The sequence below is a fragment of the Leuciscus leuciscus genome, assembly GCF_965113295.1.
Source record: "Leuciscus leuciscus genome assembly, chromosome: 8".
NCBI lineage: Eukaryota > Metazoa > Chordata > Actinopteri > Cypriniformes > Leuciscidae > Leuciscus > Leuciscus leuciscus.
This window is the reverse complement of record NC_138732.1, coordinates 19151126-19177542: the sequence shown is the minus strand read 5'-3', so window position 1 is coordinate 19177542 and position 26417 is coordinate 19151126. Positions and strand designations below refer to the sequence as shown.

General features: G+C 36.5%; 2 protein-coding genes across 2 annotated transcripts; both read right to left on the bottom strand.

Annotated features, from left to right (window-relative positions):
- Window positions 1-339: 339 nt before the first annotated feature.
- sash3 (SAM and SH3 domain containing 3) lies at window positions 340-8017 on the bottom strand. The gene is made up of 8 exons (XM_082177391.1): window positions 7779-8017; window positions 5154-5246; window positions 3357-3491; window positions 2778-2922; window positions 2542-2693; window positions 1510-1719; window positions 1253-1397; window positions 340-1147 (listed from the first exon to the last, which is right to left on the bottom strand). The coding sequence occupies exons 1-8, from the start codon at window positions 7839-7841 to the stop codon at window positions 927-929; spliced, it is 1164 nt and encodes a 387-aa protein (XP_082033517.1). The 5' UTR covers window positions 7842-8017; the 3' UTR covers window positions 340-926.
- Window positions 8018-13207: 5190 nt separating this feature from the next.
- xpnpep2 (X-prolyl aminopeptidase (aminopeptidase P) 2, membrane-bound) lies at window positions 13208-24321 on the bottom strand. The gene is made up of 21 exons (XM_082177975.1): window positions 24013-24321; window positions 23414-23481; window positions 22717-22827; window positions 22292-22355; window positions 22039-22143; window positions 21763-21849; window positions 20484-20627; window positions 19727-19828; window positions 19536-19617; window positions 19260-19461; window positions 18073-18162; window positions 17272-17381; window positions 16219-16296; window positions 16023-16094; window positions 15711-15771; window positions 15536-15605; window positions 15313-15417; window positions 14733-14792; window positions 14578-14654; window positions 14401-14490; window positions 13208-13821 (listed from the first exon to the last, which is right to left on the bottom strand). Exons 1-21 carry the CDS (start codon window positions 24137-24139, stop codon window positions 13633-13635), a joined length of 2094 nt encoding a protein of 697 aa, XP_082034101.1. The 5' UTR covers window positions 24140-24321; the 3' UTR covers window positions 13208-13632.
- Between the last annotated feature and the right edge of the window lie 2096 nt (window positions 24322-26417).

Here is a 26417-nt window from a genome sequence, read left to right as displayed (position 1 = left end):
TATGAATTTGTGTGTAAATGTATGTTCATTAAATTATATGGTATTATTACAATTTCTTCTTTGTGGTTATAGTAGTTTCAAAATTTAGTTTTTTTTGTTAAAAAAAGCAAATCCTGAAAGTACAGACATCAATATCAAGACAAACGGAACAGTAAAAAGGAAATACAAATATTGAATAAACAACAATAGCTTTGAAAACAAAATAAACCATATTATAACAAACACTACAAACAGGAACCAAAATCATTGACTATAGAAGCAAAAGAATAATATGCAAGTATATGTGCATTAACTAAACAATGTGCCTTTCCTCTTTCATTCCTGGCAAAAAATAAAATAAAATGAGTGCATTAATTATGTATTACTCTGTACATTCATCAGGCCAGAAACGGAAGAATAGTAGTCTATAAAATGCTACTTCATAGCTAAAGGGTATGATGATGAAACTTCTCAGATGTTAGAGAATCACAGTTAGATCACACATATAATTACATGTAATTTACCATAATAGATGTCTTGAATATTTAACCATGTGAGTAAAATCAATATTTGGGGCACCAACATGCTGCTTATTTTATGATGTAAGAACATAGCCTTAGGTTTAATCCATGGCATATTGCTTGGTGCGAAGTCAGTTTTTCAAAATTCCTCCAAAAACGTTGTTTCAGTTAGATTTCAAAGCCTTTTGAAGATATTTAATGTGGTGTCAGACGTCCTGAACAATAAAGTCAAAGAGAAAGACTACGGTTATAGATGATAGTACCTTCAAGACCTTCTAAGAGGACCAATTGGCTTCTGAATGGGCTGTGCATATAAAATAGTTTCCTTCATGGAATTCAATCCAGCATGTGGTTATGACACTCTCGATCCATCATAGAGAGGTTCAAGTTTTAGAGACGCAGGATCAAAAGAACATTCTGGTGGCTTCACTCTGTTTGATTCTCAGAGCTTTCCTCCACCTTCATCCCCTCCAGTTGTTCCTGAACAGCATTGAGCTTTGTTTCTGTGTCCGGATCTGTTTCTGGCTCCGGTTGGGATTCCACCTGTGGCTCCTCACGTCCGTTTGCCAGATTCTCTGTGCTCTCGTAACAACCCGAGTCCCGTGGCATTTCAGTCTTTTGCTCCTCGGTATCGGAGTCATCCTCCGCTGGAGAACAGAATGGATGTTAGTACATCAAACAGACTTCAATTATAACTATGTTGGACACAATTATGATAACAGTCTAGATTCGATGGCTCTACTTGGACATACAGTCATGAAGCAGTTCTGCTGCTTTCAATATCTTCACACGTTGCTCAGGGTCTGTAATGTTCAGCTCGTTCAGGTGAGACTCCTTCAGGCCGGTGAAGTCCTCCAAGCTCTGGAAGCCATGCATGGACAGGAGAGATCCCAGTTCCTGGGCACACAATGGTCAATCACAAGAAGTCAAAGAGCAGATACTCTTGCACTATGATGAAATGGCACACAAATTTAAAAGAAAACAGCAATGAAAGTAACTTCAGGCTTACAGTTAGGCCTATTCTTTCGAGAACTTCCTCCAAGGTTTTTGGTTTTGGTTTCTGGCGTCCATGACTGTGGCATCGCTTCCTCTTTGGTGGCGTGTCCTCCTCTGGTAGTATTGTGACGTAGATGAATTTAAAGGAGCCCACTTTGTTATTGAGTTTACCAGTCCAGGTGCCTACTGGTGGCTTCTCAATAATCTGGATGATGTCTCCTTTCTGTGTGTTTTGAAAAATATCAATGCACTGCATACAATATACTACAAATATATATATATATATATATATATATATATATATATATATATATATATATATATATATATATATATATATATATATATTTTAAGGATTAGTAATCCCCCAAAATTCTGTTATTTTATACTTTTTTGACTATATTTGACAATAATATACTGGTTGCTTTTTATCTTGTGATTGGGGACTGCAGTTTTCAAGCTTCAAAAATTATGAAAATTATAAAAACATTAAATGTATGGAGCACTTTTTAATACATTTACAGGGCTTTTGCAACCATTTTAAAGCTTGAAGGCTTCAGTGCATTGTAATTGTATAGAAAAGGGCAGCCAGCACTATACACATTTTTTTTTCCAAAGTTGTAAATAAAAGATTATTGGTGTATGTTTTGAATAGAATAGAAAATACTATTCTATTGTTATAGAATGCTATTATAGAATGAGAGTAAGTCTTTCTACTTCAAAATGCCATGTTTAATAGTCCCTCAAAATTACTCTTTTTGTGTTACACAGAAAGCAAGGAAAGTGTATTTATACAGCACATTATAAGGATAATTCAGTGCTTTTCATAAAAAAATCACAACAGCTGCATAAACAATACAAATAATGGAAAAAAAATATCAAGTGAATTGAAAATCGATTTAAAATGTATTTAAAAAAAGACTAATAAGAAGAGAAGAATACATAAATAAATGACTACCATCATTTTTGTTTTTGTATAAACTAATCTTTTATGTCGACATTGTTGATAAATGTGTCCAAAAATAGCACATTTTAAAAAGCTGACCTGTAGTTTGAGAGATTCCATGTCATATGGACTGGGGGTGAAGTCAGTGTGGACAAGGGCTCTGCCACAGAAGGGCCCTGTGTAGGTGTTGTCCTCAAGTCTCATACTGTCTCTCTGGCTGAAGCCACTGTCCAGACTCTGTCTGTCAGAACCTGCACATCAGAATAAAGAAAAATCAATCAGCCTTGTATGATATTGGTTTAGCCAAGATATTGTGCCAGTCTGAGATGGCTTACATCCAGAGAGCTGGCGTGAGAGAGGGCTGTGCATGGTGTCCTCTGAGCTGTTGGAGCACACAGATGTTCTGTTCCCAGCACTGAGATCTGGCATCCAGTCACTCGGAGACATGGGAGACATGGAGCCGTCCTCCCCACTCTCATTCTGAAATCAACAAATGTGACAATTTACAGTTTATTTGAATTCATATCCTCATGAATTTCTTTTCCACCTAACTTTAACAACTGGAAACACCCTGAGGTGCTGGTTGTGTAAAATATCCTGATTTCATCCACATGGGGGAGACACATTCAAGCTGTTATTAAAGTGTTTCTTAGATGGTTGCTTAGATTAGAAGATTACTAGTAAAGTAAAGTAAAGGGTACCACCGATTTTAAATGTGAATTTAAACATGGTTACTTGGTTCGGTTAATTAATGCATTAGGTATCATGAACTTTCAACTTTTATAGCATTTACTACTATAGTTTAAGGCTATTTTATAAATGCCAATTAAACATATCGTATGTAATTTAATTTACACAACTTGAAATGCTAAAAAATTATTTAGCAATTAACATTAACCTAGGATTCAACTCACCCCCTCCTCTGCAAGGGCTTTCTGTACCATCTTGGATGTTTTACGGGTCATTGTGCGAGATATGACATTTCTCCATTTCTTTCCAAGTTTTCCGTTACTTTTACCTGAATCCTCTGGTGGTGCATCCTCAAACTTCTGTAAGAAATTTCACACAAAAAAAGATGCTTTCAGTAATTGTCGATTGTTGTTTTTACTGTGCACTCGTTCAGTTTAGCAACTAAATTTGTCTTATCGACTCATCAAACTTCCCCTTGTGTCGTCTAAAAAGAGCTACAGGCAATGAATAATTGTTGCAAGACTGGCTGCTCTGTTGCCTAGCTCCATGGTTAAAGAAACTGAGACAGAACTCTGTTGGAACTAAATGTGACTTTGTTTTTAATTTCGGTTTGCAGTTTTTCGATGTGTTATTCATAACCCATTTCTAATCTGCCATGGTTCAGCAGTGCCATGTTTGTCCTGGCTGAGCTGAATCAGCACACATTTGTTTGTGGTATAACCGCAGTATAAGTAGGGTTAGTTTTAAAGCGATGGGCCCCTGTTCGCAGGATTTCCAGTAAAGTTTGTGACGTTGGTTTTTGTGCCAGTGAGTCAATGTGGATCTGGCTCCTCCTCTCTGAGCTCTACCTCTAAATGTCAGAGGCTCTTGCGTTTACTGTGGGGACAGCGTGTGCAGTTATCAAAGGCACAGACAGAAGACAAAAGTACCTGTCAGCGTCACGGGGATTTTACATCAGTCTGTTACATTATACCTTTGATTTGATTATCACTCCTCCACACTGTTCAACACTTTTGTTATCAAACAGACAATGGACATTGTTTTAACAACAATATATATTATAAAATGTATATTATTTATTTTTATGTAAATGTATTTATTATGATAAAATAGTGTCTTATTTGATAGTGAAATAATATACAATATTTTTCAAATGTTTGGAGTCTGTGAGATTTTTGAAAGAAGCTCGCCATGGCTGCATTTATTTGATCAAAAATACAGTAAAAATACAATTACATACACTTTAAAATAAGTTTTCCACTTTAATATGTTTTAAAATGTAATTTATTCCGGTGATGGGAAAGCTGAATTTTCAGCATCACTACTCCAGTCTGTAGTCACATGATCCTTCAGAAATCATTCTAATATGCTGATTTGATGCTCAAACATTATTACCAATGTTGAAAACAGTTGAGCTGCTCAGTATATAGTATATAGTTTATATTTTATAGCTGCTCAATATATTTTTTGGAAACTGTGATGCATGTTTTTTTCTTTAGGATACTTTGAATAGAAAGTTCAAAAGAACAGCAACATTTTAAACATGAATCTATTGTAACAAAAATGTTGATCAATTTAATGCATCCTTGCTTAATGAAAGTATTAATTTCCTTTAAAAAATAAAATCTTACTGACCCAAAAGTTTTGAACGGTATTGTATATAAAATATTTATAAAATATTATTACAATTATACTACTGTCTACTCTTAAAATCAGACAGAAGGTAAAGCAGGCTCTCTGCTTGAATGCTTAATGAAAGTATGACATCCTGTCTGGATATTTTTTAAATCGTGGTTTTAGAGATGTAGCAGTTAAGAACCATTCTAGAAGTTGAATGTTAATGCTGACTGCAAATGAGTACAGATTCTGTTGATGCTGTTGTTTTTCTCCTCTAAAAACAGCAGATATTGGTCAATTTGCACAGCGACACATGATCTAATATTTTGATACCCATAAGACAGGAGTGAGTTGCAGCTTGAGTACAGCAACTTCATCTCCATATAACAAACTACTGCACTTACAGTTTCATCCAAGGTAGCCTCAGGGCACACTACAGGTGACGATGGCTTTGGCTTCATAAAGTCTTTGAAGCTGCTGGATCTTTGCAGAGACAGCTACGAAGACAGAACAGTTTCTCATCAGAGACATTTAAAGTTACAGTAGTATTCAGATACAGACAGACGGACGGATAGATGGATATAGATATTTTGTCCTATGCATTCAACCATAAGGCGATTGGGTCATGAGCAATAAAATGAAAATGTGAACAGCAGAGTCATCCAGCATTATGCTGATGAAATGTTATCTCTATGCATCATGAACAAATCCAGTTTAGTTTAACTGATACTGTATAGCTCATATTATAATGGCCATTAAATGCTATTGTATTTCCACAAGCGTATATCCTGATCAATATTTGGAAGCATTATCAAACCTCCAGAGCAACATTTGGGCAGAAAAATCCACACTATCTTTTTCAGATCCATAGACCAGACGTAATTATAAACATGACTCATGAGTGTTTTGTAGGATGGAAAAGCTTTTGAATTGTCTATGAAAAATAAGCTGTCATGGTCAGGTTTTCACAGATAGGAAAATGTGTTTAGTGACACTTTACAGTGTCAAGGTCAATGTAACATCTCAGTGTAAATTAAAATATAGCAATAACAATGTGCCAGTCTGTATCAGATCTGCCCATACTTCCAACTATCAAGGGACAAAAATCACACTTAGCCTAATTAAGGGGCATTGGAATGAATTTGAATTATATCCAACTGTTTTATATTAACATAAAAATAAAATAAATCGAATTCACTTATATTCTTAGTAACACTTTATTTCAATGGTCCACTAGACATTCTACTAAGTTACTACTAACTAATTACTTAGTTACTTATTAGTTACTTAGTAGTAACTTAGTAGTTACTTACTAGACTTTCTAACTACATGTCAACTACCAGCCATTAGAGTATTAGTAGACTGTCTGCTTAATATCTGCTAACACTTTATTTTGATGTTACGCAACAGACACTCTACTGACAATAAGTAACATGTCAACTTTTTCAAACCGTAACCCAACCAGTCTACTAATACTCTACTAACACTCTAATGAGAGTTTGTTGACATGTAGTTGGACTGTCGTAATAAAGTGTAACCATATTCTGAAATGGCATGGTGGGCCAAAGGTCATCATGGTCTGACTTTGGCCCATGAGCCCTGGTTTGGGCATTTCTGATAAAGTAATTATTTATCACATGATGTTAATTTATAGGCTAATATACCTACGCATTTAAACTGTAAGAGACACTGTTTTGCAAAGTGTGGCTTGTTAGAGTTGAACCAGAGTTGATTCATTCATAATTGAGGCACTTTTTTATAAATGATAAAATCCTTCAGTGTGGGTTTTGTGGGCTGCTGTGCATATTTGTTCCAATTTGACTTTTTTCTGTTATCTAAACCTTTCACTGCGCCACTTTTCTTCAGCGCAGGAAGTGGGCATGTCACAGCCAATCCCTGCAGAGCTGTGCAGACAACACACAACAGACTGCAATCTGCTAAACCAACCAAATGCAAGAAGAGATCGTTCAGCTGGTCAAAACTAGTAAAATGACAAGAGTTTGCTTCTCTTTGAAAATCATATTAAATTAAATACTTACACTGTTGTGGAAATCATAGTGTAGCCTAACATGTCAAACTATTAACAAACTTTCCTATTAATTTCCCCAAAACTGTGACAACATTCTGCTGTCAGTATCATTCTGCATCATCATAAGATGTTGAAATGTATTTTTGACAGATCTAGGCTGAAATGATTACTCATAATCTAAACCATGACCAAAGAGGAAACTGCAGCATTTTGAGATTATGTTGTGGTGAAGTGTTTTCATTTACACAATGCAAATGAACTTCAACTGAATGCTACATCCTCTGCTCTGGATAAGAATATAAGACTTTGATTTTAAAAAAACAAAAAAACTAAAGACATCAAAGTAACCGTGATGCACAACAGCAAGATTTTCCGATCTCGCTTTGCTTGGGTTACATGCATTTATGAAACACCTGCAGTTTCAGAGAGGAGAAATATCGAAACTGCTGGTTATCACACGCAAGATGTGAATCAAATGGAAAATAAGAGTAATGCTAGTTAACCGCTGAACGAGAAGTTGAGTGGATCGGGCTGTGAAGACGTACGCAAGCATCACTTTTGAATTCAGGAGATGTGTTTGGATGCTTTGCACTGATGAGGTATGAACGGCTTCAGGATGTGTGCTGCGGTCTGATGTGTTTCTACAGGAACTGCTGCAGCCATGCATAAACCCAGAACAATCATACAGTTTCAGTTCTTAATCTTAAAAATGACAGGTCTGAAGACAAACGGGACATATTACAATAGGACTATTATTCACATTAATGAATGAAAACATTTGAAAACCCTACTGTTGATTCAAACGACCAGCAACAAAAGCACATGTTCTGCTCTGATGCATCTTTTCATTTACTTTTTGTGTTTAAACAGCCTATTATGTGTGTTTGCGTTTTCTTGGGAATTTAGCCCTCCAGAGGGGTCCTCCAAAAACATCATTTCTACTCTCGCTTCAACTCTTCAAAACTGGGCCGCACACGCAGATTAAGGCACAGACTCTTACCTTCTTCTTTTGCACCTGAGCCTGCTCTTTTTCAGATGCGTTGGATGGTTTCCGCCGTAACATGTTGATCCAGCTGTGGGTGGGGGGCAGTATTCTCCTGACTCTGAGGACCACAACTATAGATGTGGCAGTATGACACTCGACTGTGTTCAACTAACTCCTGTCTGTCTCACTGCCACGGTGCTTCACTCACAGAACGACAAATGCCACCAGAGGAGGAAGAGGTAGAAGAAAAGCTCTTCTCTGATCACTGGAGTGGAGAACTAAACGCTTGAGGAAGTCACATGACTAGACAGGAACTTCTTTTTTTAAAGAGCTGGCTTTGGTTGAAATGGTTTATATCAGATAAAAACAAACCAAATGACCTATTACTTACATACTCAGTGATACAGAACATCTTCAACCTGAAGAGCACAAGGAATTATTTTGTATTTCTTGAGATAAACAATAACTTAAGATACTGATACATATACATACATAAATCGTCATTTTACATACATAAAGCAGTTAGATCAGTAATAATTCCGGTAACACTTTAGTCTAGGGTCCAATTCTCATTATAGTTGCTTGTTAGCATGCATATTACTAGGATATTGGCTGTTTATTAGGCTAGTACTTATAAAGCATATATTAATGCCTTATTCTGTACAGCCATATTCTACATCCCTTAAAGGGATACTCCACTTTAAAATGAAAATTCTGTCATCATATACTCACCCTCATGTTGTTTCAAACCTGTATGAATTTCTTTCCTCTGCTGAACAGAAAGGAAGATATTTAGAAGAATGTCAGTAACCAGACAGTTTCTGGTCCCATTGACTTCCATAGTAGGAAAAAAATATGCTATGGAAGTCAATGAGACCAGAAACTGTCTGGTTACTGATATTCTTCTAAATATCTTCCTTTCTGTTCAGCAGAAGAAAGAAATTCATACAGGTTTAAAACAACATGAGGGTGAGTATATGATGAAGTATCCCTTTAACCCTACCCAATACCTAAACTTAACAACTTAACATACTAACTATTAGTAATAACTAAACTATTAGCAGTAATTAGGAGTTTTTTTTAGACAAAAGTCGTTAATAGTTAGTTAATAGTGAGAATTGTACCCTAAACTAAAGTTTGACCATAATTCCTATTAGTAATTAGGCCATGTCTAAATTATCATAATGCCTTACTACTGATTTACATAGTCAGTGTGCTGAGACCTGTATGTAAGATCAGCCAACTGAGACAGACAGTGGAGTGTGAGTTGGCAGAGAGTTATTTTTGTTCGTTTGTTTCATACCACATGGCCCTGACTGTTTCACTCCCTCCAAAAACGGGCCTGTATGAGTATGAAATATTTGGACAAAAGAAGCCAGTGTTTACAGTACATGTAAGATGCAAGTGATATGTAGTACATGACTTTAGATTCAAAGAGTAATTTCAGCTGTACAGGCAGCGGTCAAGCACACTGACGACTGTAATGAGGTCACCGTTTTCAACACCTCCTGTTGCTGTAGTTCCTCTTTAGGTCACGCCACAGAGCCTCGACTAAAACATGACAAATGTAGATCAGTCCTACTATTGTGAAGATAAGGAACAATATTCAAAGTTGTTTTGAGCTGGAGTAGAACAGGCAAACAAAAGAGTTCACAGAGAGAGAGAGAGAGAGAGAGAGAGAGAGAGAGAGAGAGAGAGAGAGAGAGAGAGAGAGAGAGAGAGGAGGGAAAGCGGACGTCTCAGAAACCACATTCACACCTTACTGTGGTTCTGACGGAACTGTTGCCAAGCAACAACACCTCTGCAGGCATGAGCCCTTCACATGCAGCTTCAGGCCTGTGACAATTAAAGGGTATTGGAGAAGCTGGTTTCTCAGAAAGCGATGTTAAGATGTGTGACTGCTATGATATCGCGATAGGGCAGGACTTAGAGCATTAGGTGCTTGGTGTGATACTGCCATGCCAGTTTCAGTGCTCTAAAAACCATGCCCTGCTATAAAACAAACACACACAAATGAAATAAACAAACCGTACATGACATATTGTACCAATATTTTAGAAAGGAGTGGTCACAAGTCATTTTTACACTGAATAATTTCCTTCAGTTTGCTGTGGGATTCATGGAAAACATTTTGTTGTTAAATGATTGTTGACAATAAAGTGTATCTCAAATATGGCATCTGACATTAATGCTCATAAATGTGAATTTGTGGCAATGATAAATGTTATAGAAATGACATAGAGGTATGATAAATACTATACTATATAAAGATATGCTATTTCAAAGTGCCAAAACAAGAGAATAAAATGTTATGTTAGAGGCGTTCATAATCTTCCAGTTGAATAAATGATTGATGACTACAGGATGATTATGTAAAGTATTTAGCTCTTGCTTTGCTGAAAATTTCTCTGTGGAGTTGAGTGACAAGTATTTTTTGATTTGGACTCATAGATAGTCACAATGGATTTTACTGGATTTATACTGAAGTTATTATCTCCACATAAAATCTTACAATCAGATTTTTTTTTTAGCCTTTTTCAAAACACATTAATGTAAGCTGGATTAGTATTTATATTGATAATGCGCAAGGTTAACATGATTTTTGTTGATCCTGGAACAACATTCTAAACAGAATCAGAATTGAGGGACAAGTTTACAGTTTATGTCAAGTTTAGGCTTACAACCAGGGTTTGGTGCTTGAGGTACCCAGAAAGCAATAGCCATCATTTCACCATCTAGGTTAACTATAGACCCGATATAGTCTGACTATGATTAACCCACTTCTAGCCAAAATAACCTTGAATTTGGTTTCATGTCTTTTTTTTTGTGCCAAAACAACTTGCGAGATGTATGGTATTAGATGTCTATTACATTTTCAGTGACAGCCCAAATTTTGCCTTGTTTTAGCCAGACGTCAGGGCTGTGTTTAGACGGCTATTAGACATCTTTTAAATGCAAAATTGCTTGCTGAGTAGGGTTAGGTTTGGGGTAGGGACAGGGTTTGGACTACATTTTGGACATGAATGTTGTTCCAGGATCAACAAAATGTTAACTCTAATGCATAAAATGGGTTGATTATAAACTAATCAATAGTGTTGGGGGTTAAATATTACGAGTTAGTAATGCGAGTTAGGTAATCAGATTACTTTTTCCAAGTAACTAGTAAAGTAATACACTACTTTTAAATTTACAACAAAAAATCTGTTACTTTTTCAAATAAGTAACCCAAGCTACTTTGTTTTCTCCTTTATTGACTGACACTTCTCCTGTCCCCATGATGAGAGAAATCGTGAGTGCAGAGGCATTGTGTGCACTGTGTAAATATGAATGTTACTGTAGGTCTAGACTAAATGTGAGCATTAATTTACTCATCTAACTTTGAAAAAAACCTGATTCAGTATTCCTCACTATTAAAAACAGTGAAATGCAAACTCAGAATATTACGCAAACCTGCCATAATAAAAAAACGTTATGTATTTAATTTCACTTTATTAACCGTCTTTGCCGCTGACCTTTGATGATCCAATTCAACCATTTACGCAAAATGACTTTAGATAAACATTTGTGTTTCATTTTTTGTTTTTATTGCTGAAGAGTGCTAGCCTGGAAATCCAGACCTAAATCTAAAAGATTAATGGTCTGGCGTCGACTAATGAAAATTGGCCAGCTCGAGGGGCGGCACCAAGCATGCATTTGAAAATCTCACTGCACACAATTGGATAACACTGCGACCAATCACAACAATAATCCCCATACGCTTATCTACCAGCGGAGCTAACTGGTAGATTAGACTCTAACCGTATCCCTGTCGGCAAAACAGCAAAAACGTCCTTCTTGCAAAGAAACGATTCGAGCTGCGTCTTCTGTTCCTGTTTTAGATAAAAAGCCAAGTCTAACTTGTTCATTGAAGCGCCCAAAGCCGTTTCAAACAATTGGTATTCATCCATAGCCATCTTGCAATGTTTACTAATGACTTCGACGTCACAGCGCTGTCGTCATCTGGCCCGCCTATATCAGATAACCCGATGTGATTGGTGCAGCTCAGATCGAGGGGCATATTTAATGAGCATCATTACTCAACACCAGAGTAACTTGCTGAGCAAATTCAACTTGTGCTCTCGCGAGAACTCTGGATTACCAGGGTAGAAGCCTAGACAGTATAAGAAGTGGACAGAGCCATCTCATTGGAACTCAATTGAGACAAGTGAAGCCCGTTTTTAGCGATTTTTTAGCACTTCCGTTCCTGACGCGCAGACTCAAACTAAGCTTGATGACGTGAGCAACCTGTCTGACAGATGTAAATCTTCTAGTAGCTGTGTGTGCAAACTGCCAACGTTAATCTTGCAGAGACGGCAAGCTTGAGCAAAGAGTTATTTGTCGTGAGTGAGCAGGAGTAAGTATTCTGATTAATTATTTTGACAGTATAATATATCTATGGGCTTCTCCCTTGACGTCCCCCCGATTGCCTGCGAGCTTCTCCTCCTGTCTGTACGGTAATTTCTCTACTGTGCCACAGAGAGTCGAGTGGTTATGACGCAATCGTTAGCCTATTTTTACAAAAACTGTTTCTACAGGGCCATAATGTAACATAGAAGGTAATGGAGCCCTTTATACATTGTCGTGTTTCTTTAGAAATAAATAATGGACAAATGGAGTCTTTAAACACCTCAGATGTAAAGTTATTCGCTGTCAAAGTGACGCCAAAATGAATGGGAGTCAATGGAATGCTAACGCAAGTGAAGTTCTGCTACAAGATGGCGGCACGCGGCCGGCTTCAACTTCCGGTCGATGGATTACCCGCCTGGGTAGAAGAGTGCTGAAATTTATTCTCCTGTGATCCAGAATGGCAGCACAGCTGAAAGGTTTGTTTGAGCTGCGCCCTCTACTGTATAGGCGTAAATTAGAATTTTCTTCAGCCTGAGGCTTATTCAATTCACCTTTGGTGAGAAATGGCCTTCACATTTGACCAAAATAGAATACATTTTTTTTTGTTATAAAACAAAACAAGCAAGCCAAGCCCAGATGAGAAAAAGTAACTCAGAAGTAATGTAAGTAATGCAATTCATTGAGAGTAATGCAATATTGTAATGAATTACTTTTACAAGTAACTTTCACCAACACTGCTAATTAATGTTGTGCATTGTAATATATGCCAAAAGTGTCTCATGGAGTAATGTTTCTGTATTTTTTGTGCTGAACAATTGGTGCGAATGGGGCAGCAGAAAAAAAACCTTAAAGTTGAGCCTTGTATTAACAAATTAACTCAGACGTTTCAAAAAGAGTGGATCTATTTATGAAATTTTGAATTTTTTTGTGGTAGATGTCATTTTGAGTGTTAGGTGTTGGTGTCTGCATAATATTTCCACTCAGTGGAGTGGACATTATTTGATTCCTACAAGTATGACTGTTAAGTATGAAAACATAAAACACATAGAAATCCAATGTAGTGGAGATACTGTAGTAATCGTATTTTAATAAACTATAAATCAACAATGATTGTCTTAACATATATTCTGCATACATTTACCATGCATTTATTTATTTTTAAATCAAATATTTTAAAATGAAATATGTGCAAAAACTTTTTCATAAAATACATCATACAATACTAACGCTAGTTTATATTAACATAGACCAATCCTAACAAGGTCAGGTAAATCCACTGAAAAGGGCTTACAATTACCAGATCAAAGAGAAATAATAGGAGAGAGAGAGAACACTGTATATAAAAGACAACTTATTTTAAGTAGCCTATTCAACATTGGAGCTTTTCAGTTTGTGCCTGAAAGTGGGTTTGTTGTACCAGCCCACAGTAGTAGCAGAGGCAGAACTGAATGCTGTGGAGTAGGTTAAGCTCTTCAGTATGTATTTACAGCACAACAGAAGCCAGCACTGTTACAAACAGTGTGACTGAGGAGATGACAGCTGAAGCTCCAGCTGTAAGGAAAGGTTCCGTGTGCTTCATCATCCAGTCATGCTCCTCCTTCAGCCCCTGCCTCTGTAGCTCGGGACCCACCAAGCTCCGGATGGTCTCATAGTACGAGTTCAGCCAGTGCAGCTACAAGACGACAACAAAGAAAGAGACATAATCTGCACTGCAAGACATAATTGAAATCAACAACTGATTTTTGGTTATGAAAGTAAAAATAAGGCTTTTTTCATTTTCAGCGAACCCAAAACCCCCCCTCCCAAGATGAATTTCTAGTGAAGAGCGTCTGTGGGTACTTTTTCAAAAGGAAACCAACATATTTTTAAACACACAAAGCTGTGGTTTTTAACTGGTTCACTACCCAGATTTTACATGGGAAACTAAATGGAACCCAACGCACACATCCCAACAGTAACAAAATTGATTATGGTGTGAAAGTAAACTTGTGAAAGTAAACAAAATTTATATAAAAATAGGGTTACACTTTATTTTAAGGTGATGCAGTTACATTGTACTTACTCAAATAAGTACTGAGTAATACTAATTACCTGTACTAAAGAGTTAGGTTTAAGGTTAGATACTTGTAGTTATGCATAATTTACTGTTGTTATTACTATAGTAAGTACATGTAGTAACGTCACCTTAAAATAAAGTGACCAAAAATAGTAATATATAGAGAAAGATTAAAACTGGTATTATTTCAAATACCTGCTCAGGACTTAGAAGAGATGTGTTTATCAATTTTCTGTCATAAGGCACCAATGAGACTGTTTCAAATGTCAGGTAATTGCTGCTATGCTAGTAGGGGAAAACAGAGAAAAAAAATATTTTTTATTATTTCGCACTGGATTTACATAGTCCTGAAGTCCAATTAGTTGGATGTACCTTTGTAGTAGCTGGAACAGTGACAGCAATGTCTTCTATCCGTATACCAAACTCATTCTCCATGTAATAACCAGGTTCTAAAGGAGAGTTTGTCAGTTTAAAACTTTAAGTATCAAACAAAGACAATCATAATGAGCTGCTTAATGATTCCTCACCAATTGATGTAAACATCCCCTCTTGAAAAGGAATATTATTGGACTGAAAACCCACAGGCCCTATCAGAGCGGGAAAAAAAAGACATTATGAAGAGATATATCACATAGCAGAGAAGCATATATTATTATAAGCTCATCAAGGCTGCATTAATTTGATCAAATGCTGAATTTTCAGCATAATTACTTCAGTTTTCAGTGTCACATGATCCTTCAGAAATCATTATAATATGCTGATTTGATGCTTAAGGAACATTTCTTATTACTATCAATGTTCAAAACAGTTAATATTTTTCTGGAAACCGTGATAATTTCCGTTTAGCAAAGAACACCATTTATTTCAAATAGAAATCTTTTGTAATATTACAAATGTCTTTACTGTCACTTTTGATCAATTTAATGCATTATTGATGAATAAAAGTATTCATTTATTTATTTATATATATATATATAAAAAAAAAAAAACATACTGACCCCAAACTTTTAAACAGTAGTTCATTTTACTTTTGTTATCAACACAAATGCATCTACATAACAAGATTACTAAGTCAAATATATAAACATGTCAGAGGATCAGACTTACATTCATGGACTCCAAAGTAGTTCCCCACACCATGACCAGTGCCATGACCATAATTTAAACCAACTTCCCACAATGCTCTTCGTCCCAGCATCTCCATGTTCACGCCTATGATGGGAATAAAAACACATGAATGGTAAGCACATGACAGGTTTTGTGGTGGTCACTGTGAGATGTCTGCTGTGGATAGTTCGCCCTCTTGTGGAAGAGATGAGGAGATCCTCACCTCTAGTTCCAGCAGGAAAGATGGTTCTTGAAATCTCAATATTTCCCATGAGCACCCTTGTGTAGGCCTCCTATCAGAGTAAAACAGGGAGAAAGCAGATTTATTTTTAGTAGCCTAAATATAAGCATCAAATTATGCTCTGCATCATTAGTATCTCCATTTGCCTGTTCAGTACCTTTTGAAAGTCACTGGGTTTACCCCAGTGCACAGTACGCGTTATATCAGTGGTACCATCACTGTAACAGAGAATGAGATAGCTGGTTTAGTGCTTGATTTGTTGGTTTAACTCAAATAGTAACTAACCTGGAAACCAAAAAATGTTGTTGGTACAGAGAAAGAGATCCAACTCAAATTTTTAGTTTCAATGAACTCAACATTTTAAGGAAACCAGTTTACTTACTACTTAAGTTAAGCTCACAGTGAGATTAGTTATGTATCGTGTTTTTGCACACAAACAGAACTATGTACTATGTACTATGAAACTCACAGGTACTGTCCTCCAGAGTCAACAAGATACATCTCATCCACTGTCAGCTTCCTTGCAGCTTCAGTAGATGGACTGTAATACATGAGAATAGTGCAATGATTATAGGTAAATAAATTGAATGAAATAGTGAAGAAACGAAATTACGGGAAAATTAAACATCATCAGAGGGCAAGGAAAAGGAAGACATATTTATTACCTGTAGTGAGCAAGAGCAGCATTAGGTCCACTTGCAGAAATGGTCTCAAAACTCGGCCCTCTGCTGTTCTTTTGCTTGCTGCCAAAACACAATGAAGGGTTTGTGTTTCTCAGGAAAAAAGGAAGTGAATGTGTTGTAATACACCACAAAGTAATTTACACAAGAATCCATCTTTTAAATTAATATCATTGATGTAGGAACAGGTTACTTGTGCAAATGGTGTTATGCCTACAATGAATGTTTAGAAAGACGGCTAATATAGAGTGTATACAGTCTGTTTCTGTAAGCAAATATTCATTTTGTTTTCTCCATACACTAATATTTAGCCATAATGTATAAATCTTTCAAGAAATAAGCCCCAAAAGCATTTTATAGCATTATATGTAAAAAAACAAATATAAATAACATTCAACTTCCAAATTTAGTGGGAATTACACTACCCACGTGTATAGCATAATATAAATGAATAAATAAAATGGCATTTAATTGCAAAATTCACTATGAAGTAGTGACTATAACCATGTGTATATGTTGATGTATACATTTTTTGCAAAAAAATGAAAACACATTGTTTGGTCACACTTTAGATCACTTTAGATCAGGGTCCAATTCTCACTATTAACTAACTATTAACTATGACTCTTGCCTCAATAAACTCCTAATTACTGCTTACTAATAGTTAGGAATAGTAGGATTAAGGGATGTAGAATATGGTCATACAGAATAAGGCTTTATTAGTACTACTAATAAACAGCCAATACCCTAGTAATATGCATGCTATTAAGCAACTAGTTAATAGTGAGAATTGGACCCTAAACTAAAGTGTTACCCATTGTTTTGTACTTATTATGAACGACTTTAAGTAGTTTTGTCCATCATTTTTTACATAGTAGATAGTCTTGAACTTTTGAACTCCTTTCTCAGATTTTTGGAACAACTTGAGGGTGTGTATGATGACATCATTTTCATTTTTAGGTGAACTGTCCCTTTAATACCATTTGTTTTATGTGTGAGTGTTATCAGTGATGAGGGTTTAGCTCCGCTGTTCTGTACCTGCGACACTGATCAACAAATTGTGCTGCTGTGAGCTCGGTCTCTGTGCCTTCTGGAACTTTCTTTTCGAGCCACAACAGAAGCTGCATGACTGCGACTGCGTCCCTAACCTGTGGGAAGCCAGAGAGGATGTTCACCCATCGTGGCTGAATGCAGTCAACTGAGGTCTGGCTCTAGGCCATAAAACACCAGAACAAAGATGTTTGTCCCTGCATGTTATCAGATGCAGATTGAAAAACTCATTCTGCAAAATATGTCAATAGACCATTAAATACAGCAAACATCAGTAAAAAAAGATCCCAATATGTTTGATGGAAGTTCTACGATAAGGAGAGATATCACATTGATTGAGTTGAATCAAGCTGCAGTGAATGGAGCCTGTCTGGCCTCCTAATGTGGCTTTATGGTGTGATAAAGTGCCCCTCAATCTAGAAATTATGATAATACAACACAGGTATCAGTAAACAGTGTCCATCAGGCTGATGGTCATTTGGGGAGAAGACTGTGTGTAAGGTTCCATTTGTTAACATTAGTTAACATAAACTAACAATTACAAATATTTCTAAAGCATTAGTTATTCTTAGTTAAAGTTTATACATTATTAAAATCAAAAGTTTTATCTATTAATATTATTTAATGGAACTGAGCCAACACGAACTAACAATGAACAGTTGTATATTTTAACTAACAGTAATAAAGGTTAATACATACTGTAACAAATATTTTGCTCATTGTTAGATAATGTTAGTAAATGCAGAAACTAATGGGACCTTATTGTAAAGTGTTACCGTATCCTCTTACATGAGCCTCTTTGAGAATACGCTGCTCTGTCACATCTTTCACTGCTTTGGTGGTCAGTACCGGAGAGTAGGTGCTGGTCAGTAGTTTGTCCTTAAAGAGATAAGAGTTAAGAGATAAGTTCATCTGTGGTAAAATATTGTCTTCACCTGTACTGTGTGTGGGACACAAGCTGAATTATGAAATCAGTTTCAGTCCATCCATCCATCATTCCGTCCATCCATCCATCCATCCATCCATCCATCCATCCATCCATCCATCCATCCATCCATCCATCCATCCATCCATCCATCCATCCATCCATCCATCCATCCATCCATCATTCCGTCCATCCATCCATCCATCCATCCATCCATCCATCCATCCATCCATCCATCCATCCATCCATCCATCCATCCATCATTCCGTCCATCCATCCATCCATCCATCCATCCATCCATCCATCCATCCATCCATCCATCCATCCATCCATCCATCATGCATTATGAAATCATAGTTTCAGTCCATCCATCCATCCATCCATCCATCAGCAACTTGTCCTATATCTACCACACTGTTCTGCATGTTTATTTGACTAATAATGTCTAGGATTGTATTTCTTGAGATCTGCAATTTTCCTTGCACATCAGGAAGGAGTCACATTAGGAGAAACTACAATTTTAAACAGTGTTTGTTGCCTCTGATGTAACGGTCGGTCAATATATATATATATATTTACATATCTGTTGATAAAATACTTTTTTTTTCAGTCAGACTTGGAAGGGCAAAATAAAGTGGCTGAAATAGCTGCACCGTATCAAAAATAGAAACAGCTCCACTGGTTATAGCAATCTAATTTTGTCACACATGCCTGACGTACAGTAGATGCATAACTAAACTTTTTCGATAGACGCAAGCACATAGGCTTGTTGTTCGTCTACTACACTACAGTTACATATTTACATTTATGCTTTAGGCTTTTAAAAGCCATATGGGAAAAATATAGCAGACTACTGTTTAAAACTTCTTGAACAGAAGTGCAGGATAACATTAAAGGCCAAACCAAATGCAGAAAGTGAAAACCGATTATTAGTACTAAACATTAAGGGCTGTGTATGGAACCGTCTCAGTCATATTCAGCCTGCAGATAGTTTGAGCATCCAAGCTGACAAGCACATACCAGTAGTCTATAATTTGGATCTAGGTCTTACCTCAGGAGTGATGAGCTCATACAGGGCTTGGTTGGTGTATTCTGTACCCACCCACACCCTCACGCTGGAGTTCTTTAGATAGGACTGCAGGTTAATGCGCACAGAGCTGTACTCAAACAGCTGCACACAATAGGCCTGGTTGCACGAAGTATTCAGGTACAGCTTCAACTCTTCCGATATTCGTTCAATGTGCACAAAGAGCCTGGCAAAGGAGGTTAGTTAGAAACTGCACACGAACTAATTATAGTGCTGTTAATATGAAACAGAGGAACTTGCCATATCTCATCCATTGTCAGCAGAGTGTAAGAATAGAAGAATGGATTAAAAGGGATGTCGTTGCCTCGTAGATTAAACAGCCCTGAAAATAGAGACGCAAACTTAAATGCTTTGGCCTGAAAAGAGTTTTACAGAACGATTCAGAGAGAATCTCCAGCATTTGGCATTGTGTTGTGCATTGGGGTGCTCACATGCGGTCTCATCCAAAGCTGAAAGCAGCACAGCGGTGGGCTTGTATGGATTGTCACTTATTTGGGCTCGTATATGATCTACTTTCATTTGCCAGGTCCTCTCTGAACAAAGGAACAAACACACACATGCACAATGTCATTTTCAACTACATCAAAACCTTAATAAAACAGCGCACAAAAAAATCGTGAATCGTTATGAAAACGAATAATTATTTTCAGTCAAATCTTTCCAATGTTTTACTTTGTCCACTTTAAAAATAATTTAATGATACTGGGTTTAAATAATTAATTAATGAATCAGGCTGATTAGGTTCTTACAGAGACCCTAAATGATGATCTTCCTTTTGGGACTAAATAGTTTGATCTGTTTCTCACACAAAGCTATCATATAAGACTTGGAATAAAATGCACAACTCATTTTAGAATACTTTTTCGAAGCTTGAAAGCCTCTTTTATGAGCAAGAGCGACAAGCACAAAATTTCTCCTTTTATGTCCCACAGGAAAAAAAAAAGTCATGCATGTTTTGATCAACATGAAGTCATTTTACTATTCCTTTAATCAAGCCTCATTGACTTTCTCTTTGCACCGGATGAGCTAGAATCTCCCCTCTGTCTACTGTCACTGCCGTAAGTTATATCACTGGTCATTAAAGATTAAATAAGAGCTTTATTGCTCTGTTTGTCATGATCTTATGGTCCTCTGCGCTGTTCGCGTAGCACTTATCAGTCAAGTGATGCTGATAAGACATGCACACACCAATGACACTGTCAGGTAAGCGCATGGGGTTGTCAGGAGGCAGAGGAGGTCGATCTGTCCATATTTGATCCACCAGGTTATCAGGAACAGACTTCAGGATCCGGCCCGCTGGAGCCAGGTTGGTGTTGTAGATGCCAAATGTGTCTGCAGTAACAAAGAACAGTGACCAAATGATTCAGGACTGAATTTGATGATCATTTTTGTTACTACATTTTTTTATTATCACACATACTTATCATCATGTCATCATTTTAAGATATTTTATATATACACACTACCATTTTATGCTTACCAAGGCTGCATCAAAAATACAGTAAAAACAGTAATATTGTGAAATATTATTGCATTTATTATATATTATATTATTTTTCTACTGCACTATATTTTAAAATGTGTCACATGATTCTTCAGAAATCATTCTAATATGCTGATTTGGTGTTCAAGAAACATTTATTATTATTATCAATGTTAAAAACAACTGCTTGATATTTTTGTGGAAACCGTGATTCATTTTTGTCAGGATTATTTGATGAATTGAAAGTTCAAAAGAACAGCATTTATTTAAAATAGTTTTTTTGTAACATTACAAATGTCTTTAATGTCACTTGTCACACAAAATATCCTTGCTAAATAAAAATATTATTTTCTTGAAATTTTTTTTTTTACACTATTTCAATACTCAAGTAACTTTAAACTAAGTAACTTTGCAGCTACATGTCAACTAACTCTCACTATTTTGTAGCTACATGTCACTAACTCGCATTAGAGTATTAGTAGACTGTTAGGTTAGGGTTAGTAGAAGAATACGTTTATTATGTAGAATAAATTGACATGCTAGCTGACAAGTTGCAAAGTTACTTAGTATGTAGAGTGTCTAAAGTGGACAATTGAACTAAAGTGTTACCAAACTTTATTGTGCTTTTATGTTTAGTTTGATTTAATTTCCTGTTTCTGTTTGCATCTGTGTCTTCTTAATTTAGTTTTCCCTGTGTAAATAAGCCCCAGTGTTTGCTGTATGAAGTTTTTCAGTTGTTCCTTGAATTCCTGTCATTTGTTTTCCGTGGTATCTAGTTTTGTTTTGTTATTAAAACACCTGCTCTAAGAACTTCCTCTCTGCCTGCCTTCCTTGCTCTCCTTGTTACATTATTTCCACACATTAAACCAGAATATGAAAAAAAAAACCAGCAACATTTGAACAGAAAACATTACACAATTCAACATTACTTAGTTTATCTTATTTTAAGAAAATTGAGTATTAAATTTAGCCATGTTTGCTCACCTACAGAGAAGAGGAATGGGTCAAAGCCCACCTGATCTCCCACAGGGATCTCCAGGATTAGCCAGTTGGTGATGCTACGAATGGAGCCTGTGATCCAGAAGAGTTAGACCAGGAAAGTGTTAAACACAAAAAATAACACAATTTGCAGTAATTAATATCATAAAATGTTTCAGTGCATAGAACATTAATTGTAATATGTGCTAGAAAAGGCATTCATGCTTTAACTTCTCAGACAAGTTTAAAATATTAATTTCACTCTCATAATTTGCTCCCCACCATCTCGCTCTAGCTCCCAGTTACAGTCCATTTGTCTCTCTGCTTGAATCCAGTAGCGGCTATCGGTCCACAAAACAGCCTTGTTTTGAGTAATTACTGCTGTGCCTAGGAATTAGAAACAGACTCTTGTAAGTTATAATAGAATACAGGAGTGGGACATTTGTTAAGGTCCAAAGTGAAAAACGTAATGTGACTGAGAATGATGCATAATACAATATAGCAATATTATGATGGGTTGGCTGTGAAAACACACCTGCAGAGCCAGTGAAGCCAGACATCCAGGCCATCCTCGCATCTCTGGGGGCGATGTACTCACTCTGCCAATAAAATCACAGTCAGTTACTGTCACAGAGTTAATGTCTGAGAATGAAGAATATTGAAAGAGGAGCTGAGGTTTAGAAGCTTGATATATTTCATATTATTCTATTCTGTAGATATAAGACCTGTAGCTTTCTCATAGTGTTGAGCTCATATGAATGTATAATTCTTATAAATACTATAGTTTTTGATTAAAAATTGCATTTCATTATGACTGTTAAAATATTCGAATTTATTTTGACATTGGCATTTATTTGACATCCGAGCATAGAATGTTTTTGTTTTTGTTTTTAAATGGTTAGGGCAATATTGGTCCTTAATATGAAAGTTAAGTTCTGACACTGGTTAGCGGTTTAGTACCAGATGAGCATCTGTGGCAGGGATGATGTAGGCAGAGATGTTCAAACTGATCATGGACTCTCTCAAGTCACGAAGCCTCACAGTTGTGTTTACAGCTGTTGATGGCAAATACTGGAACAAAAGGAATGAATCATTTAAATATATTGCATCATAATGATTTACTGTATCCATAAAGGAAATGTAAAAATGTAATCCTCAAGAATGTTAAATACCACAAATTTTATGCATTTACTCAGACAATGCATAAGAAAAAGAAAGTAAAAGTTCACAGAAAACAAACACACACACACACACGTCTGGTTCGCTATCTTTGTGGGGACTATCCATAGACTTTTTTTCTACTTGGTTTTTCTACTGTACAACCTGTATATTATGTGCCCTTACACTAACCCAACCCCTAAACCTACACATCACTGCATTTTTCTGTGTGATTTATAAGCTGGTTTCCTCATGAGGACCTCAATATAGGTCCCCACAGTGACACAAGTCCCTACCGAGATAGAAAGGCACACACACACACACTGAGATCACATTTGGGGTGTGCATGACCTAAAAAAAGCTCTTATCAGAGGAGAAGATCTCCTCTCTGAGATGCCAGATTATTTTCTCTTCCCACTTCTAGCAGTGGGCTGAATCTGTTGCGTGGATATTCAGTGGAAAACACGGACAGAGTAAGGATATATGTGGAACAGAGTACCGGAGGAATTGCCAAACAGTTCCTCTCGCTGCCTGTCCCTTCTTCGGCCCGCACCGCATGTCTGCCTCCTGTGATGACACACAAGAAGAAACACATGCAGGACAACAAAGTAACTGTTTTAAACTCACTGTGAGCACATGTGCTGATCAAAGGGCAGCAACGGTGGTTAAACTTATACCTTTATAATTCAAGATGACAATGTTTTCACGTGTCAATATGATTGAAACAGTAAAAGCACATGAAGCATTATAACTCACATAAAATCTCATAAAGCAATATAGCTAAATATAGAAAACACACCATATATATCATCATTCTCTGAAGGAAAGAACATTTAACGCACAGTCCCTTACATAATCATATGTAAACAGATTTGTTTTGTGGTTAGAATGAGCAAACAAATGACATTTTACAGCAGAATTCATTTTAAGGCTAATGACATGCAAATGTATTCCCATAAATAAACCAACACACATAACATAACAACAAATGGTAATGAAAGCCTTACTCATACAGTGCACGATTGTCGCATTCTTGCATAGTTACACCACACCATCAAAACAAAGTCGCCATCACGTACACACACATTTTTTTTTTACCTCCAAGAACCACAAGACACACAGCCAGTATCCAGCCCGAGGAGCTCATTTTAGACCATCTGCTCCAAGCAAGTCCACACACAGAGTGTGACGGCGGGGCACAAGTGTTTCTGTCTTGTGAGTCCATGCACGTGTGTGTACGAGGGTGTGTATGTCCTATCTGAAACTACATGCATTATCTTGATTCAGAGCCGTCCTAACCAGAGCCATGTGCAATAACTAAGGGGGAGGAACTTTGGCTGCGACTCTAATCTTTACTACAGTAATAAAAGCATGGTATCTCTTCTCTCTATGCCCTTCTATAATGTGCAGTGCATTCACCCAGGCATGGCAAAGCAATTGCAAGTCACATATAAATTATAGCCAATGTCTCCTGAAACATTCTGTAGTCTAGCATGAACCTCACTTCTGCAATCTCACTGCAAGCTAACAACATCACTCTGACTTTCATTGCCAGGAAATTTCGCAAGAAAGGTTTTATTGTGTGTCCACTTAAAGGGATAAGTCACCCAAACATGAAAATTATGTAACCATTTACTCACCCTCATGTTGTTCAATGTCCTTTTTCTTCAGTGGAACATAAAAGCTGAAGGTTGGCTGAATGTTCAGACTGCACTGAATGGGGATGATGTTGAGCTCTGAAATGACCTAAAAGGACTATAAAAGTATAGTCTATACAATTCAAGCACTATATTACAAAACTTATGAATACATATGACAGCTTTTTGTAAGGATCAGAACCAAATTTAATTATACACTTAAAATGTCCCATTCTGCAGTAGATTTAAAATCTCATTTGCACTTTATTCAAATTTACGAGATGCTAGAACAGTGTTTCTCAACCTTTTTTTGACTCAAAAGCCCTCATTGGCCAATACAATATTCAATGCACTCTCCCCAATATTGGATAAGATGAGGGTAATACTTTATTTGGATGGTCCCTGATGTGATGCTCCCCCAGAAGACATTCTACTGACAGAAGTACTGAAGTAACTTTACAACTACATGAAAACTTATTCTAACCCTAACCCAACCAGTCTACTAATACTCTACTAACACTCTAATGAGAGTTTGTAGACATGCAAGTGCAACTTTACTTATAGTCAGCAGTATGTGTTAAAGAGACCATCAAAATAAAGTGAAACCAAGATTATTTATTTTGGTATTTCTGCTGTAATATAATGCTGCTTGTTTTCACTATTAAATCATTTAACGCTGATTTCTTTTTTGTGATTCCAGAGAATTTTTAATATATATAAAATGATTTTAACTAACTCTGTGGTCCCCTTGGAAGTTTGCTGAGAATCACTGCGTTAGACCTTGTCTTGACGTGTCATATTTGAATATAGGCTACTCAAGAGCTGCAGTGGAAGAGAAGATTTTCTCCAAATAACAACTGAAATTTAGGTCTGTTGCTCACAACAAAGGTATCACATGACTTCAGACAGTTTGGATAATGTCATTCCTGAGTCCACGGTGTGCTTCGTCAAGCATTTTCATCGAAAACATTACTTTTTGATTTAACACCATTTCCAACAGTAAAAAATAACTTTCTTTTCATATCTTTTAAACAATAAACTCAGAAAAATCAAATAATACTGCATGTCTCTTGATTGTTATATGAAGACAATTGTCTAGACCGATATAATTACTGTGGCACAGTCAGATCCAGTGAACAGCTGAGATGCATGTCTGGCCGTTCCTCTGCCACTAAACTCATTACTGCATAGCAACAGTGTCATTTGCAGGCTAGGAGGAGATTTACCTCCTTACAGAGATGTTGTATTCTTATGAACAGATTATTAATGCAAAATGTCTACATTTATGTGTTCAGAGTTCCTCCATATGACGCCAAGGTCAACATGATATCAAAATCGACCCTATTTACTAATGAAGTAAACATTGCTGTGTTATTTCAAATTATTAATCTGTATACTTTGTTTGAGTTCATAATCTTTTATCAAAAAAGAAAAACAATATAAATATAAAAAATATTTTCTTTTCCAGTGACATCACACATAAATAACAGCATCAAATGTTGACAAACAATAAAACCCAGCAAAAGGCAGTTACTAATTAACACACACAATCAGTGACGATAAGATAAAACCACAGACTCCACATTTCAGAGCTCCATTATCAGGGCCGTCTTGTGAGTAAATTTACACAAGATTAAAAAGACAGACACTATTTTGTTACACAATATACACCCAGAGCTATATCTTCATCGAATAAACGTGAAACAAATGAACCAGCAGGGGGCAGGGTTGCACCATTCGTTTTTTTGCTGGTTCTAGCGGATCCAACTTGATATGTTGGAAATATTATACTGCATTAATGTCATTGATAATATTATTTGCAATTATATTGAACCCTAAAACACAGATAACTTGACACATGAATAT

What these genes read in the sequence shown, in the direction of transcription:
- xpnpep2 (XM_082177975.1), bottom strand. Translation starts at nt 24,139, where the DNA reads ATGGACTCACAAGACAGAAACACTTGTGCCCCGCCGTCACACTCTGTG. An exon ending in GTGTCTTGTGGTTCTTGGAG is followed by an intron (nt 23,482 to 24,012) that starts GTAAAAAAAAAA and finishes GTGTCATCACAG; the next exon opens with GAGGCAGACATGCGGTGCGG. An exon ending in ATGAGCTCATCACTCCTGAG is followed by an intron (nt 18,163 to 19,259) that starts GTAAGACCTAGA and finishes TATCTCTTTAAG; the next exon opens with GACAAACTACTGACCAGCAC.
- sash3 (XM_082177391.1), bottom strand. Translation starts at nt 7,841, where the DNA reads ATGTTACGGCGGAAACCATCCAACGCATCTGAAAAAGAGCAGGCTCAG. An exon ending in AAGCCCTTGCAGAGGAGGGG is followed by an intron (nt 2,923 to 3,356) that starts GTGAGTTGAATC and finishes TGTTGATTTCAG; the next exon opens with AATGAGAGTGGGGAGGACGG. An exon ending in CTCACGCCAGCTCTCTGGAT is followed by an intron (nt 2,694 to 2,777) that starts GTAAGCCATCTC and finishes TCTGATGTGCAG; the next exon opens with GTTCTGACAGACAGAGTCTG.